We start from the raw sequence: 18,518 nt of genomic DNA on the forward strand, positions 1-18,518 counted from the left end.
TGACCAACGGGAGATAGAAGAGAAGCAAGTATTCCTGTTACAAGCCCTTCTTATCCAATAGTTCAGTCATTGTGCAACAGACCACCATTCACATCCTTCCTCTGCCTGAGGGGATTCAAACATTCATCTCCCAAAGATGTCATTAAATATTATTTTTAGGGCATTATAAATTCAGCATTCTTCATCTTGTCTTGTTCCGCTTTGCATAAAATACTTAAAAATCAATCGAATCAAGGAGTAACTACACATTCTTTAGACTCCATCCTTTGCTCCAGTGAACGGCGGATCACATGAAGTGGGAGAGCATCAAGGGGAATGGCTGTGAGCACCTCCCACATAAAACATTCAGTGTCTTTGGGGCTGGATTCTCCACTAGAAGGCAGCATCTGTAGGTTAAAATTCTCTCAAATTTTAAAGAAATTGAGCCTTGTAGCAGGTAGTAAATTTATGAACTACTAGGTATGAAAAATAATAATGATTTTACATTCAGCAGCTTGACCTTCACTGAGAAGAAATTCTCTAAAGTGTCATTAACATCTAACCTACTGGTCTGATAGCAAGAGATAGATATATTTGTGCTCACTGAAGAATGATACACTTAGATATTAAAACTTGTTGAGGTTATGCCAAAAATTAGGCCTTAGCAAGTTAATTGGCTCAGCTATTACATTGATCTGGCTGCTGGAAGTAACGGCTACAGTAATGGCCTGAAGAACCACTGCCTTTTTGAAACACTCGGTTACTGACAGTGGTCAAGTACCACCTGACTGGAAGTTTCTAGGTGGGACAGGAAAATTTCTGGTCATTTGTCACTTTCAGCTTTACTGTGACTTTTGGTCCTATCTGATCTCATTTAATTGGGAGCATCATATGTCTTGTACTCCCAGTAAATCAGAAGACAATGTTCATATTTCATTACCAAACAAGTGATACAATGATATAAACCACTTACTTCCTCCTTCTGTAATTGTATTTGCTTTATTCTTCCACTGGTGAGAACATGTTATCTTGATTAGGTGATTTTGACACACTATTTTTTAAGATACCTTCTAGAAAAATACACCATCCTAATGACATATGGCAAAGCCCATTAACAAGAACCTGTTTAAGAGCCAGATCTTTGTGATTTGTATTCTACATTACAAAACACTGACTTTCAGCATATTGGTTATATAACATGTGAATCGGATATCAATTAGAAATATGACTATTTTGTGGCATCTTTGGGTCCTCCACATGCATACATAGGCTGTTTGCCAAACGCACATCCACAAGCAACCAGAAGGCAGAGCCATGCACAAGGCACTCCTGCACACGGAACCAGGCTGGAGCTGCAGGTCTGCATTTGGCACCCGTGCCGTTGGCTATTGTGAAGAGCACAAGAATCAGGCTGCCATCTGCGGAGATGTTTCTAGCCTGCTAGCGTATTTCCTAGAAACATGGAACAGCCCAGGTTGGAAGGCACCTCACAAGATCATCTGGTCCAACCTTGTGTGGGAAGGGGAGGCTAGATGAGATTAACCAGCACCCTGTTCAGTCACGTCTTGAAAACCTCCAGCGATGGAGACTCCACGACACCCCTGGGGAGGTTGTTCCAGTCAATGATTGCTCTCACTGTAAAATATTTCTTTCTTATATCAAGATGAAACCTCTCCTGGTGCAACTTGTACCCATCGTTCCTTGTCTTCTCCCTGTGGCTCTTTATGAAGAGAGAGCCTCCATCCTCTTTGTAGCCACCCTTTAAGCACTGGAATACTGTGATGAGGTTCTCTCCTGAACCTTCTCTTCTCCAGGGAGAAAAGACCTAAATCCTTCAGACTTTCCTCACAGGGCAGGTTCTCCATTTGACTTACAGCTCTACATGTTCCTTGTTTCTGTCAGTTCTAGCTGGTATGAAACCAGAAACTAAGCACACAGAGCACGTATTCCTGTTTCTCATTTAAATAGCAGAATAGATCTTCTAGAATAGAAAGACTTTGAAGACAAGTTGCTCATCCACTGAAGCCTCAGTGTACATGCACTCAGGCTACATTCGTTGTTATCCTCATTATGTGATAAAAAGTCATGAACAGTCTCCCCTCCTACTTCCAGACCACTGCTCCAGCACTTTGTGGTACTCCACCTGCTTGTGTGTCTTACGTAAAACATACAAGGCTGCCATCTCCCTTTTCTAATATTGTTTAAAAATCATACCTGCAAGGTATGATACCTCCACTTGCTCCAATTCACAAATGTGAAGCTTTAAAAGATGAAAAGAGATTGATATTCCTTCTCCAAGAAATAAAAAACAAAAATCCCCCCTCCCTCCAAACTTCACCTCATACTTCAGAACAAGGCCTTAATTCACATACTTCTATCAATATAATTTTTACTTCATCTGAAGAACATACCAGTTCAATATATACTCTGCTAAAGAAAGACCATGATAAGAGTTCATTATATTATTTACACTTTTAATAGCACTTGCTTGGCCAACATATGATTGGAAGAGACCTCCTTAGGCAACAAATACAGTAGTATGCTCTCACAGAGAGTTATGACAAATAAATGATTTCATTTATCAGGCACCATCCAGTGAAGCGACTTTTGCCCTGATGGCAAGAAACCTTTTTCAGGTTTTCAATCTGCATGCATTAACAGGATTCTTGTGTCGAAAGAAGTTTCCTTTTGCTTGAACGTCACTTTTCCATCAGTACTGTTTACCTCCCCAGTATCTTTATCTTTCCAACCTCTTTAAAAAGAGGCAACATATATCCTCTCGGTCTTTGCTTTGCAGGATTAAACATGCCAAGTTGTTTTATCTTCCCTTCTGTGGTAAGCCCTCTCTTATCTTGACCATCTTGGTAGCTTTTCTCTGCAACTAGTTAGGCCTCAGTTCATTTTTCTTGGAAAGCAGATAACCAACACTGTAGAGTCTTTCAGATGAGGTCTGCATATAGCTTTATTGAATATATCATACAGGATATATAAGCTCGCACTTTTTTCTAGGCGCATTATCTATGAGACTCATAGTCCTCCTAAAACCAGTTAAAACATTCAAGTTGTATTCTTCTTTGTCTCTTCCCAATGAGGCTGTTATAGGATAACAAGACGTTATGAGTTCTCAAACTAATTCATGAACTTGCATTCTAATATTTTAAATATTAGCCACTTTATTTCTCTTGTCCTTGGAGTCATCTGATTTTTCCCATTTGATATTCTTATCCTCCTCTCCATTAACTATGTTGTCTAAACTTGTGTAACCAGAATCACTGTCAGTCTCCTAATTCTCTTATCAACATCATTAATGAAATTATTAAGATTAACAAGGTTGCTCTCAAAATTGAATCTTAAAAAAAAAAAAAACTATTAGTAACTTCATTCCAATACTTCCTTTCTGATAGTCCCCATTGTCCTCTGACTACTCCCCCACTCTCCTTACCCACTTTCAATTTTTTTAATGATTCTTATCATGTCCAACTTAATTAATAATTTCCCACAAGGCAGTATATCAAATACAATCAAGATAGAACAGTTCTATCCATTCCCTTTGCCTAAAAATACCACAGAATTTATCAAAAATGATCTTTCGTTAATCTGAGATAATCTACCTTTGATTAAAAAGATGTGACATTTCATTCCATTTACCTCCATGTATTATTCTCTCCACATTTTATTTTAAAGCCTACTGAGAGCAGACCAACACATACTTAGATGCCTGGATCAGTTTTTGCACCTTTCTAGAATACCTTTGCTACTTTATAGTTACCTGGTAACACTTCTGTCTTTCTCTAACACATCTTCTATCAGAAATTTCACATACTACGTCTTTCAGACCTCTCAGTTGAAGATAGGCCAGTCTATTGCCATCTGTCTCTCCTTCTGTGTGTGTTAAATTCTTTAGTATCTTTTTCCCACTGGCCATTTAGTCAGTCAGCTGACCCCAGCTGCTGATAGCTGCAACAGGGGAAACACGTTAGTTTGGTTTCAGGACTGCATCTAGATTCTCTCTCACCTTTACTTTGCCCTTACTGCACAGTGGCTGCATTACACCTCTTTCTTAGCTCTCTTGGGGGTTTAGGCTGCTGGAAAACTTTGAGAGATATAACATGCCTCAGATTAGGAGGCAAAATAAGCTTCAGAAACAATTGTGACCATTTGAGTTCCTGTAACATTCATACAAAAGAACTTCTTCTTCTTTTTACCGAAATGAATACAGTTCCTTGCATACAGTTGTGTTTGGTATTTAGCAAAGCAGCTCATGCATTTATTTTGCAAGGTTTTTTTTTTTTTAATATATGCATTTTATTACAAATGATAAGGCACACCACAATTGAAGGAATTCACAGCTTTTTAGAAGACTTTACATAGTGTGAGGAAGTCTTCCCAGAACAGGAAAGAAGTAGTAAGAAAGCATGAAGCGTGTTGGGGCTGCTATCTCAGTGTATTCGGCAGAAGACACCCTCATGCTGCTTTGCAGGAGTTTGCAAACCACTAATGCAAGACAGAATTGGTGAAATCGAGATTCATAGTGAAATCTGACACACAAAATTTTGCAACCTGCTCTTGGGAAACCTGAACACAAAGAGCCAAAGGAGCTACATGAGAAGAGAGGATTAGGCAACAACTCTGCCATGCTGAGCGACAGAAATCTTTCACTATCATCACGGTGATTTGTAGTCCGGAGATATTTTCACTGTACCTGCACTGGAAGAAGTGGCCTTCTCCAGGGTCCCTCCTGGCTGGGACCTGAATTTGTATGGCATGTGTTTCATGGTGTGCTCCATACTACTGGTCACCAGGGACCTGCTCTGGCCTCACCCTTGCAAGGCAATGTACAAGACAGTTCATCCACCAGTTCTTGTCACTCAGTCATCCAGGCTAATTCCTCTCCTTTTAATTCCTGCAGGTTTCCTATGAATAGTGTGCATCCAGACACCTTCCAACACACAGGTGAGATGAGGCTGATGACTCACAATCAGTTCTACAGCTGGTATCAAGGTCTTTAATCACACAGGGTTCCCACAAACTGAAGTGACATAACTTCATATTTACAAGACTATATTTAACAAGAAAAAAACAGTCAAGTCTTGTCAGAAGCCTGAACTATTCCTGTGCTTAAAGCTAAAAGGGAACCTTTCTTGTTGTAAGTATGCCAGTTGTTGAGACCATCCAACACCTTCCACCACTACTTTCTAGTATCATTCTTCCATTGCTTAAAATGAGATATTTTAACCAACTTAAAAAAATTTGCGTATACTGAAAATACAACACAAGTTGAAATCTTCTGAGAGAAGAAATCACTTAGCTTTTTTCTAAATTGAGTTAGAGAAGAATAACGCTGGTTTGCTCCTCTTAAAAAACTCCTACAACTGTTATGTGGAGTAACTTTAAGGGAGCTGGACAGAGGGTAGCCAGGATAATATATCTGCACCTTCGTCTGTACTCATGAAAATGTGCCCAAATTCTAAGCTGCAAGATTCTGTATATGTTGGATAAATTCTAGCTAAGATATCTGGATGTTTGGGCTAAGCCTCAGGTCTGTTAAGTTGGCCCTGTAAACTTAATTTATATTTTGCGTAAGACCTACTGCCTAATCTTTTGAAAAAATATAGCTCTTAAACCTGCTTTATGACAGGAGCTCTGCAGCAGTTACCTCAGGTTTGAGCATTTGTGCGTGCTCTGACCACAGTATCCTGAGAATTCCAACAATCTTTAAGTGCACACCTTCCCAGCAGTGTAACCTCTTTCTGATGTTAGAGACAGGTGAGTGAGACCCAGAACGTGGGCTTCCCAGGTTATAGGTTTTTCTCCTTAACACAAAAGCCGCTTTCCTCCCAGATAAACACAGCCTGTGGAGGATGCAACTCTTCTTTTCCTTCACCCTTCAAATGTGTTTGTTAAATAAATATTTAAAATGTCCTATTTTGGGGGTGTACAAGTTATACCCAGTCCCCAACACACAGCTAATTAAGACTGTGTCAGTCAGAAAACAAAAAGAAGTAACATCACAATTACCACGCCCTTAAAACCCCACCTAATCTTCACAACAGTGACATTTTGATAATGATGATGACTCTGCCTTCACAAAGAGAGAACTCATTATTTTTGAGATACCTATTTCTACATCAATTTCTGAAAGGAAATGAACCCTACAAGCAACTATAATTGGAATGCTCTCCTCTGCGCTCTTAATTCTCATCAACAAAAAAAAATAAAGGTAACAGAAAAATCTCACCACTAAAATATAAAAGACTGCAACTGTCACTTGCCTGATATATATCCTCAAGAGAGGTCTGTGAAGCCTAACAAAAAGACAAATATTCAGTTACTTTTACTAGAGATCACCAACTGCCACCTAAAGGACCACCAACCCCCTAGCCCGCTTTCCAAAAAGCACTGAGGTAGTCCACCTTCCCCAATGCATAGCATATGTGTCCAAATAAAATATTTTTTAAAAAGTTTTAAGTTCAGAATTCTGCCTGACACCATGCTCAGGATTGCAACTAGGTATCAAGACCAGCAGTGACAGATTTTCACACATCCTTTTTTTTCATTCACTCCTGTTCCTTGGCTTGGGTTGACTTTATGTGTTGGCTGTCTTGAATCCCAGTCTTAAAAGTGTTTAGAGAACTGAAGCAATTCATCCAGCACTACGAATTTATCTGAGAGGAGTATGGTTTTGATCTGATCTGCACCTTCTCAATACCTCAGAAATCCATATTCTTCAACTTCCAAAACCCAACAGATTGCACACTCAGCAGCTGAGACAATAGCAGCTGCTTATACAAAAGTGATACGCTTTGCTTTAAGATGTTGGCAGGTCCAGGTACAAACGTGATACTTTGTAACTCCATGTCACAGTATGATCAAGATGTGTACTAATGGTGGCTTTCATTAAAACGAAACTCAAATGTACCTCTGGATATATGCCGGTGCTAGATCGGAATCATACGGAGACTACGTCTCTGGAGAGCACCACGGTCAATATGAACATCCAAACCTGTGTACAACCTGAAAAACTAGGGGCTCTGAATAATCACATTGCTGGATGAAGAAGATATTAGTCAGATTTTGTGGTACCTGGAACACTCCCATGTCTAACAGAAGCCTCTTTAGATCCTTCTAGACCAAGTCACATCAGAAAATCAAAAAGTAACAGGAACTCAACCCATTCAGGATACAAGTCTGCTCCCCACGTGCACACAGATGGATTGCATGATGTAATCGCACCGACCCAACCTGTTCAGGAGGCTCGTTTCAACTTGCATGCAACACAGTCTGCCCGTACACGCACTATGTCTGCTTGTCTGGGATTTCTGGATTGCTAGACATCTCGAAATCCTGGACAAATTACTAAGGCTGACAGAAAAGGGCAAGGGGAGAGCAAACAACCCAAAGTGATGGCCTGTCACAAGGCACAGTAGCTCTGACAGAGGCACTTTCACTTTAGTTTTTCTAACAACAGCTGAGCCATCGTGACAGTAGGTCACTGCCCATATTCATCCTTGATCCTCTCTCTCCTAGTTAATGGCTTAAGCGGCTTTCTCAGGCTAGCTCTGTAAACCAGCTCTATCTCCCATTTACGAGACTTCACTGTGAGGGACAGACATTCACTAGCATTTTAGCAGAGGAAGATCTAGGAAAGCTTACCAGATCTACTAAAATTACATACTATTAATAGTATTGTACAATAACATAACTTTTTATATATAGCCCCGAGGCTAAACATATCAAAACGAAGCACAGCTGTTTCAGTGAAACACAGCAGCTACATCCACTCATCCCAGCACCGATTTCACACTGTGGGTCACCCTGAAGCCTCAGCCTGGGAGATTTACCACCGAAACACTGATGCGTTGCTCCAGCCAAAAGCGGAAGCAGGCGCTAGCTGTTGGAAGAGCGGGCCGAGATTCCCATTAGCTGGGGACTGGAGAGGGAGCGGTTAAGGTATACGTTCATTCCCGAGTCCCCTTATCGCTATGTGTTTACATCATTCGCTTAATTACCCCCTGCTCCCCAGCTATCCTCCTACACACAGGCTCCCCCCCCCGCCCGAGAAAGAGCCGCTAGAGAGCACAGGCCAGCCAACGCTGCGCTTCTGCCTTCAGAGAAAGACGTCCCGGGACGCACGTCCCCCATACGCACACCTCTTCCCCTGGGGAAAAATTATACGGATTAGGAAAGGGTATAAAAATCCGGCACTCGAGGCGCGCTGCCCCGCACCCGCACGCCGGTAACGCGCGGCAGGCCCGGGCCCGGGCCTCGGCCTCTGCCCCCGCCGGCGCCCTGCGGAGCAGCGGCGCCCCGGGATGGGGTGGGGTGCGCCGGGCCTGGCAGCTGCCCGCAGCCCGGAGAGGTCCGCCCGCCTCTGCCCCGCCAGCCGCGGCTGAGACCCGCCGCCGAGACGGCGACATCGGCGCTGCCCGCCCCTGCCGCGCCGCTGCGGCGGCTGCCGGCGGCGCCGGCCGAGGCGGCAGGAAGAGGAAGCGGGACCGGCGCCGGCGCCGCGGCGGCTCCCCCTGGCGGAGGCGGGCGGCGGGGCAGGGGCGGGGTCGGCGCCGCCGCCGCCAGGCCGTGGCCCCGCCGCGGCCGGCTGAGCAGCGGCCGCTGCCGGCGCGTTTCCCCTTCCCGCCCCCTCCCTCGGCGCTGCCTCTCCCCCGCCTCCCCGGCCGGGGCAGCAGGAAGCGGCTCTGATGTCAGCGCCGGCGGCCGCGGCGCGGCTCTGAGCGGCTCCCCCGACCCCGCCGCGGCCCCCGACCCCGCCGCCGCCGCCGCCGGGGCTGGCGGAGGCGGCCAGCTTCGGCCCCGGGGGCGCCCCCTCCTCTCCGCCGGGCACGCGCGGCCGAGGCGGCTCCCGGGCTCGGCAGAGGCCGCGGCCTAGGGCAGCCGGCGCGGCGCTCCGCGGGGGTGCGGGAGGGCGCGGGATGCGGAGCGGCGTCGCCGCCGCCGGCGGGGCCCCCGCCCGCCGCCGCTGAGGCCCGCGGCCGCCGCGGATGCGGCCTCGCCCCGCGCGGCGGCCCAGGCGGCGCCTCGGCCAGGCCCTCGCCGACCCGCGCCCGCGCGGAGGGCGGGAGCCGCCGCCGCGCCCCGCGTAGCCCCGGCCCAGGCCCTCGGCCGCCCGGCGCCGGGCCCCCCGACCCCGGCCCGCCCTGGCCTCTCCTCCCCCAGGTGAAAGAGGAGGCATGTCCGCTGCCGCCTCCGCTGAAATGATTGAAACCCCCCCGGTCCTCAACTTCGAAGAAATCGACTACAAAGAGATCGAGGTGGAAGAGGTGAGTGCGGGCCCCGCCGCCGGGCGGCCTCCCCCCCCGCACACATACACACACACCCCCGCTCCCCGGGCGCGGCCTGCCAGCGGGCCGGGGGACGCCAGCCTGGCCCCCGCGGGCCGCCGGGGTTGCCGTCCCCGGCGCCGTCCCGCCGCTGGCGGAAGGGGCCGCGGGGGCTTCCTGGGTCTGCCGGGACACCCCCCCCCCCCCCCCCCCCCCCGCAGTGTACCTGCACGGGGGTTGTTGCCTTCTCCGCTGGATGCTGCAGCGGCTGGCACCGGAGGAGAAAGGCGGTGTGGCTGGGAGCGGAGGTGCCAGCTTCCTTCTGCCAGCTCTGGTGCTGGTGCTGTACTGGGGGGGGGTTACTTAAGCGGGATAGATTTGTTCAGGACTTTAAAGTTTCGCCGCCCATTTTGCCACCCGCTTTAGTACGGGTGGCAAACACCGTTGTCAAACGCTGTCACAAGAGGCAACTCTTAATTCTGATGTTTCTTTCGGATCTCTGCTTCTGTATGCCGCTGCTTTCTCCATCTGCCACCGAACTGAACCGCCGTATATGTAATCATCGTACCAGTGTTAATTATTTGCTGAATTTACAGCTCTGTTAGCTGTAAGGACCTACAGATCTCTCTTTACTATTTTCTCTTAACATAGGCTAGTGATGTTGCACTCGTGGATCTGTAACATTTCATTTATGATGTTGCACTCCTGGATCTGTAACATTTCATTTGTGACCTGTGCATGTTACCCAGGAAGTGACATTCGGTTGTGGTGTAACGTAGCTGGAAGCAAGTATTTCCCCTTCTTCGGTAGAAAGTTATATAGTAAAATGGTGTTACTTAAGTTCTTTGAGGCTGGAGTGGGATGGATAAAGTACAGAATTTCATATGTAGCTTTCATCTGTCTGGATTTCTTGTGAAAGTAGGATGGGTGTGATCTAGGATAGCTTACGTGCTTTATTAAAGGGCTCAGTAGTATGTATATACCACAATGTTGTTTAACTCTCAGAATCGCACAAAAATATTGCCGCTGTTAGATTTTTTTTTTTTTTCTTCCTCCCCTGCTAACGTCTCTACAGGAATGAAGTTGCTTCATGCAGATCTGTGCTGAATTTGATGAGGCCACCTTGGACCTAGCAGACACCCAAGACTGCTGAAAACAGTCTTTGTGCTTTTATTCATAGATTAACATCTTTCTCTTTCAGTAATAATTACCCTCCTTTTCTTAAAAAGTTTATGCAGAAGTGAATTTAGTTTTGTGTAGTAGCTTTTATAGATATGACAACCAGTGTCTCACGTTTTTAAAGTGGTTTGCTAGCTACTGGTTTGTTCATAATTATTATGGTGGGCTCACGTGGCCTGGGAGAGTTCACAGAACATAAAACCTGCAGTATTTTCTTAGAACACCAGGGCACTTTCTGCTGTATTCAGGTAGTGTTGTGGTAACTTTGGCTTTCACCATAGCAGACACTGGAAATTCTCAGAAGATAGTGTCTTCCAAAAGATTCCCTTTTCCCCTTTCTCTGAATGTGGCAATCATGAAGATTTTTGACTCTGTAAGTCTAATAGTTCCTCTTCCCTTTATGCATTTAACTGTTCTGAACTGAGAAAATTTTACAGTGTTTGGGAACTGAAAGTATTTTTGCATTTGATAATATGCTGATGTTTTTGCAACACTTACTAATGGACAGGGATCAAATCATCTGCTTTGGGAGAAATGGCTTTTCTCGCCCAAAGAAGAAAATAAAGTTGATAGGAATTTATCCATCATAAAAAGGTGTCCTGTGATGGCTCCTAGAAGTGAGTAGCACATCTAATATGTTACAGATAGCACCTTGAATTAATAAAACGCTATACAAATCTTTAATCCTCACGACACCCTGGGGAAGGCTGTTAGCAAGGATTATATCGCTATTTTACGTGTAGGAAATGTGGAGCTGCATAGTGTATAATTGGTGTAACTAGAATTTATCATTCTCAGGTTTAGTGCTCAGAGCTTGTATGTGTCCTATGTACCTGCCTAGCACCCACAGAGACAGGACTACATGCAGAAAAATGTATGTAGAGATGATGCCTAAGCAGTAATTTGTGCTTTATTTAATGTAGTTGTTGCATTATCCACAAAGTAGTATCTCTGTTGGAGATGACAAAACTCATGTGATGTAAGCAGGGCAAGCTCTCCTAAAGTCATCTCTCTATGAGAAAATCTGATGACGATGACGGCTGGTGTAGCATTTTGAGTTACGCTCAGTGTACCTGTCCTACCAGAAATTCTTACAGGTAGTGGGGATACCATAGTGCTGAACATGGTCTAAATGTCATTGCACAGAGGAAGAAATAAGATCTACTTTACAATAACACAGGTGAATTAGAGACCATCCTTAGATGTTGCTTTTCTCAACTGTGGGTATTGACCTCTTACTCAGGATGCAGTTTCAGTGCAAATAGTCAACTTTGCAGTCATAACAAAACATACATTGTTACTGAGGATTTTCTGTGCTCTCGCTTCAGGCTCAGAAGTTTTCAAGAATTTTCAAATGGCTGTAAGGACTCAAAATGGTCAGATCTTAATATGCTTGGCAAACTTCACATGTTTCAAAATGGAGTGTCAACAGATCTACACTGGGAACTCAAATGAATGCTTGTATAATCATAGCTTTGCTGTTGTATTATCAAGGCTGTCTTGTCAGCAGATAGCAGTCCCACTCTGCCACTGGTTTATTAATAGATATTGAAGTTCTGGAATACTTGCAGGCCCTGAGTCCTTGCTAATAAATGTGAGATCTATAAGTGTGCTTTCATTTAGGTTTGGGTGAACTCTACTGGATAATACCAAGAATATACCATATTTTGTTTTAGCTACCACGCACATGACTAATTGTACTGTAGTGTTACTTCCCACCAACATGTCAAACATGTCTCCAACTTCAAACTGCCTTTTCATTATTTAAAGTGCTTAGATTGAAGTAAAATATAGAGATAATTATTATGAATGAGTTGGAGTCAAATCAAAATTGATGTGACACAGTGGGACTATCTGCAAAACTAGATGGGGAAAAACAACGTAAAACTTGGGTTCAACAGAAATGTTCCCTACTTTACCATGCAAATTTTTGGCTGCGAGAATGTCCCCTCTTAAGTTTTCAGGTAGTAGATGGACAAATCATTAGAAACTGAATAAATAAAACTACAGAATTTATTTGAAAACTTAATGTAACTGAAATCAAGTCAACAATAGCCTAATAGCCCTATTTTAAAATCTCGTATTTAAATCTAGCCTAAATACTGCTGTCTCTTCTTCCCAGAGGTGCTTTCACATCTAAGCAATCAACAGACCTTGTTTTTGAATTGTTCTGGCAATCTGCTCCCTGCCACTCTTTCCTGAAAATCCCACAGCCCTTCCTCCATCATGTAACTTGATAACAGTCCCATACATGACCAAAACGCAGACCTCTTGATCACATGATGTGTGTATGCCTTGGATCACACAGCCAAAGGATGCGTGTCTGGTCATGTATGCTGTGGCCCTGCCCAGTCACTGTCTGATGTAGCCAGGCTGAAAACCATTGCCATATTTGCATGATTGCAAGTTACTTTCAAACAGTCTGAAAGTGTAAATTATTTGGAAACTGTTGTTTAACGCTCTGCTGGTATACTGTAGTATCCACTGAAGTTTATTTTCAATAATCTATTTGGGCAACAGCAGTTAATTCTAAGGGGATTAGGGTAATGTTTTCTTTAAGATGAACAGGTAAGCTTTCTAAATATTTATTTTAAAAAAACTACTTAAGGTGCCAGCAGCTAAGGAGATGCAATTTATGGCATGTTCACCTACCTTAGACGTTTTTGAAAGAGTTGAATAATGTCATTTACTGTCTGAGAAGTGTGCTGAGAACTGCATGTGTTCCTTGCAGTTATGGAGCAGAGTAGCTCAGAGACAAGAGAATGAGGAATACAGCAAGACAACTGAGTTTTGCTCCCCTTTATAGTAGTTAACTTTTTAAAAGTTAATGAGATGCAGTGACTGATTATGTCCATTACACTACAAGGTAAAGCAGATTTGCATGAGCTCCCGCTGAACATGGAGTTGTTACTACCTCCATTGTTTTTTATGTCCTGGGGGATTCTGTCCAATTGTAGAACACCAATCTGCAAAATTGGAAGAAGTTTAGATGACAACCGCAGGTGTGATCTGAGACGTGAACAATATTCTTGGATATCTGACCTGAGTACGAAAGGTTTGGTTCTCAAGAGCCAAGGGTGGTAGTTAGGAATCTGTTTGAAGTCAGTCGCATCTACAGTTTCTCAGCCTTTTTCAGAAAGTAAGCCTTCAAGGTGCAAAGCTGGGCATCCAGAAGCAAAGGCAAAAAATTAGTACATGGTGAAAACGTACACCAGAATTTTCTGTGATTTTACTCTAAATGAATTTCTGATATAATTCAAATCACTATTTAAATTTTGTTTAGTTATACCAGTGGAAGATTCTCTTCATTCATCTACATAAGAAAATAGCTGAAGTGTCAGCTGGAGTGTGAGTTTATAGTGGAAGTTACACAACACAATTTCATGTGGATGAAATTTAGGGTGCAGCAAATGTTAGGAGGTGGCTAATAAGCTAGTTAAACTGTTAATGTAAGACTTTACACTTATTTCTACACATGCAGATTTATTTAATGAATCAATTTGCATCCTGTAAAATAAACTTCTATTTTACTCTCCTAAAGAATGCGTGGGAAAGAAACCTCACAGGTTGTTCTATTCCAGCAATGAAAGCAAGATGCGCATTTGAGATAATAATAAAGTTCCGTGTCTAACGCAGCAGCTAAGGTCACAACTGACAGTGTAACTGCTATCAGGAATTGGGGGCAGGGGGAAGGCCTTTCCCAAAGCAAAAACTGAAAACAACAGAAAAAGCTTCACGTGTCCCTTATTTATCCCACCCAGTGGATTCTAGCAGTATTTTACTGACTGCAGAATGATTATTTGTTTTTCAAAGACCAGTAATTTTAGACTGTGCCAGCCTAGCAAGCCCAACTCCTGTTGGAGCACTTTACCCCAAGTGCCTAATTTCACAGCATTTTGTGTATAAAACTAGAATTTCCTGTCTGGGGTGCTGGAACAGGACAAACTGATTCATACTAGAACATCAGACAAGTGTTTTGTTAATGTGTTTAAATTACTGGTAATTAAAATGAGTTCAGTTCTTGAGACAGATGCATAAAAGGCTATCAGTATGTAAAAAGCTGGAATTAAAGTATAACCTGATAAGCTGTTATCTTTGCTTGAGATGCACGCATTTCTTAGAATGACTGAGCTATCAAAATGCAAAGAGGGTTGGTTGTGTGTTCAGAGCAAAGGAAGAATTTCTGGAAACACCCATCATTTTAGGAACATATGTGATGGTACTTTGATTCTCGATAAACATGTTCTGAAGCAGTTGAAAAGAGAATGATATCTTAAAATGGAACTAAATTCAGATAGCCGTGTCACTAAATAATAACTGTACAGTGTTGTTCAGCTCTAACAGATGATGCCCTAAATATGAACCAACTATATTAGTTTGTGGCAAGCAGAAGTTATGTGTATTTATTAAGAATATAAGTTGATTTTTAATAACTGATCTTTTTCATTAAGAAATATCTTTTTCTTACAATGTTTTGCATAACTTTAAAGTTGAAACTTGGAAACTAAATCTAAACTAAGTTACTTAGTTCACTTAAAATTAGTGGGTTTGCTTATGGGGGGGTTGGGGGGGGGTAGGAAGGGGGGGCAATTTGGGAGTTTGGGTTTTTTTCATTGCTGTGTGAATCCCAGAAAGTGAAAGCAACATTTAGAATTGGGTTGAGCACTTGTACAAATAAACTTAACCAGTCAAAGAACATAGCTGTAAGAATTAGCAGATCTGAACGCCTTCCTAAAACTACTGCCAGGGTATTGGCCACAGTTATTTGTGGCACGGGGCCGATTTGCTTCAACCTGCTTAATAAAGCATAGCACACACAGAGGAACCAAAGTTGGAATTTGAGGCTGGTTGAATGAATGATAGAAAATGTAGGCATATATTTTTAGGGGCTGTAAACTGTTGTTCATGGCTGCTTTTGGCACTTTTTTTTTTTTTAATCTATATGCTTTCTATGTGTCGTATGGGCAGGTGTGTGAAAGTGTCTGAAAGTATTAGTATGCTTTGTTGGTACTGCTGGAACTGTGGTAGATAGAAAGTAGAAGCAACTAAATTTTAAACTGTGTTTCTGTTTTTACAAAGCATTGTAGAACATCTTTTTTTTCTTCCCCCTCCATCTTGCATTGTGTCTGAAGCTTGAGAGATCCAAAAGTTCAGTTTGCATAAACCTTTCATTTGCAAATATACCAGTAACCAAAGGGACATAGATATTAAAGATAATTTAGAGACTGCTGTCTGTTTGGAAGCACGGATTTTGTTGGTGTTGTGTTGGGTTTTTTAACTGCTTGTCTTCCCAAAATTGTAAACAAAAATGTCATGTAGATACTGCAAATTATGAAGACAATTCTCCAAAGAATACTACATCTGCTAACCAGGGAGCTATTATATTTTATTGCTCTCTTACATATCCAGCAGGGGTTTTTTAGAAAGAAAAGCATTAGGTATCCAGCATGCAGAGCTAACTAACATGGAAACTTCATGGCCAGAGATGAAAACTTTGTTTCTTTATATTTTTGAGTAAATAGAAAACCTGTGCAGTTAACACGAAGTTGAAATTAATTCTTCCAAGGTTTTGACATTTGACAGGGGAATAGGGTGCATCTGAATAAACAGAGATGCATTTTTCTTGTTTCACTTGGGCAGGGGGGGTTACTGGTCACATCCCTTAGGGTGAAATACATCCTTGAGAGCTTAACATATCTGCAATCTCTATTTCCTGCATGATTTCTAGTCTACATACTTACCAGTCAGTATAGTCTACATACTTACAAGTCAGGATCATGTATCTTTGTTTATGTACAGCATTTGATTCTATTTGTACGCAGAGGTAATGTTTGTTCCAGGGAGCTTGCGTGGTTCATATTCTTTAAATAAGACTCCAAATACATTATCTGGAAAACATGCAAACGGCACACTCTTTCACCATGTCACTTCGTCACACAGTAAAACATAGCTTTTTACTGGTATGAATTTCATAGGGAGAGGAATAAATTTGTACATACTTTTCAATCTTTAAAGCTCTTAAAGCATTTCTACCAGTTTAAACCGTGTCTGTGTCGTGTACTAACCAAGTGGTTCTTAACAAACTTCATTCTATTATGTGGAAAAGTAGAAGCACTGGTGTTCTATTTCTAAATGTGTCATGCCCTGTATTTTCCTTTTTTCTCCTAGAAGATATTTAGAGAGATAAAGTCTTTCACCAAAAGAATGTGTTTATTTTTAGATCATTTTCCAAACATACACAGTGCTACAGATCAACTTCTGTTTATTGATTTGTTGTGTCAATAATTCCATTAACTGTGCTTCATATAATTCAGAATATGCACTACTGCCCAAACATATGGTGTGGCACCAACAGCAGGGGACAAGAAGGAATGAGCGTGAAGAAACTAAAGTTCAGGCAGCGCCTCCCTCCTGTGCTATTAAGTTACTTAGTTCCAGCACACGGTGTTGAAGGAAACTACATAGTGTTTAAACTGTTCTGACAAATTCTAATACCTACTCCTTTAAAGTATAAGTTCAGTGAAATCTTAAAGGAAGAAAATGAAGTGTAAGTGGAGTCTACCACAAGCTCCATTCTGTCGATTGTAAAGGATGTTTTTACGATGAGTAAGATATTTTTTCCAGATTAAGTAGGAAGGACATACTGGGCTTTCACATATGGTAAACTTCAAATTTGTATCAGATCTGTCATTGCTTCTGACGGTTGCTCCTTTCGTATGCTGTCCAAGAGGCTGAGCTGCTTTAATGGAGGATCAGCTCTTCTCTGTTTTCCCTGTATCCTAGGTAAATATTCAGTGCATTCGTGTCCTCTTCTCAAGTTCAACCCTCTGCCTAAGCAGGCACCAAGTCACTGATAAATTGTTATGAAACCTTGACTGCATAGTCATTTATCAAACTCTTTTCACCAACCATAAAATTTATATATCAGATGGTCTCTCACAGCCTTCTCTTATGTAATTAAGATTTAGATTACCTGGTAAGCTCTTCCTGTTGGTGCCTGACACTGATTTTTTTTTTTTTTTTTTTTTTTTTTTATTCCCCCCACCCCAGTCATCATCAGGACTTCATACAGTGCATCTGATTCATGGAATTTATTCCACTTTTCATCTAGAGCCCGAGTATTGTGACATTCATGGCACAATGTAAAGCATCACATTGGGTGGTACACTTGTTTATCTTAGTTTTTTCATTGAATAGAAATGTTATATAAAATATGGCAAAATTGAAAAATAGTAGTTTCTCTAGTATGTGAACTGGAAACACATGTACCAATTCTTGGTATTAAACTTGCAGATAGTCATGGATTTATCTTGAGAGGAACAGTATGCAGTTGTATTGCCTTATGGGCTGAATTTGACCATGTGGAATCAAATGCGAGAGATACTTGGGCGTTCTTTTTTCTGTTATACGTGTAATTTTATTTTTATATACATGTGAAAAATAAATATATTTAATATATAAAATATGTAGTATATATTACATAATCATAATATTAAAACTATATCTGCAGTACATATATTTGTACATATGGACATACACAAGTCTTTTCAGCAAGGAAAAATATGACTAGCCAAAAAAAGTAAGCCTGATCTGTCATAAACTCTTGTAAATTATTTGGGCTAAGTAAAAAAAAAAAAAAATGTTCAAATTGCTTCATTAAATTTTATCAGATGTATCTGAGACCAATCTTTTAACTGACATATATGCACTGTTTTCAAATAGCAATTTTTTTTTTTCCATGTTACTGAATTGAATGTGACAGAGCCGTAGTCAAAAACCGTGAAAGAGTGTGAGAAGAGGTGCACTGAGAAAAGGAGCCTTCTAAAAGGACTCTCGCTCAGCCTTGTGCCATAAGGCCAGCTGTATCCAGCTAGGAGAAATCATTACATGCACACCTCCTTTTCCTAAAGTGAAGAGTTCTTCCCAGTTACTTCACCAGTCTGGGTTCCTTCATACCGTAGGGGAGCAGCAGACCTTGCATTGCTGCTGCCAGTGCAGTTCGTCCTGCCCGAGTTGCTCTGTGCATCCTTCTCTCGGTAACTGTCTGTCATCAGTACTTCTCGGGAGTGAGCGGGCTGCTATCTG

At 42.4% G+C, this 18,518-nt stretch overlaps 1 protein-coding gene across 8 annotated transcripts in view; it reads left to right on the forward strand.

Annotated features, from left to right (window-relative positions):
• Window positions 1-9,022: 9,022 nt before the first annotated feature.
• The window catches only part of MAP3K7 (mitogen-activated protein kinase kinase kinase 7), a 50,016-nt gene continuing 40,520 nt past the window's right edge, over window positions 9,023-18,518 (forward strand). For 4 of the 8 annotated variants that reach the window (XM_052781495.1, XM_052781496.1, XM_052781497.1 and 1 more), the window contains exon 1: window positions 9,023-9,254. In XM_052781495.1, coding sequence (XP_052637455.1) covers window positions 9,165-9,254 — 90 coding nt within the window. In that variant the 5' untranslated portion in view covers window positions 9,023-9,164. The remainder of the gene's footprint in view (window positions 9,255-18,518) is intronic. The other 4 variants (XM_052781499.1, XM_052781500.1, XM_052781501.1 and 1 more) reach the window with 1 other exon arrangement.

Source organism: Harpia harpyja, chromosome 3 (assembly GCF_026419915.1).
Source record: "Harpia harpyja isolate bHarHar1 chromosome 3, bHarHar1 primary haplotype, whole genome shotgun sequence".
Taxonomy (NCBI): domain Eukaryota; kingdom Metazoa; phylum Chordata; class Aves; order Accipitriformes; family Accipitridae; genus Harpia; species Harpia harpyja.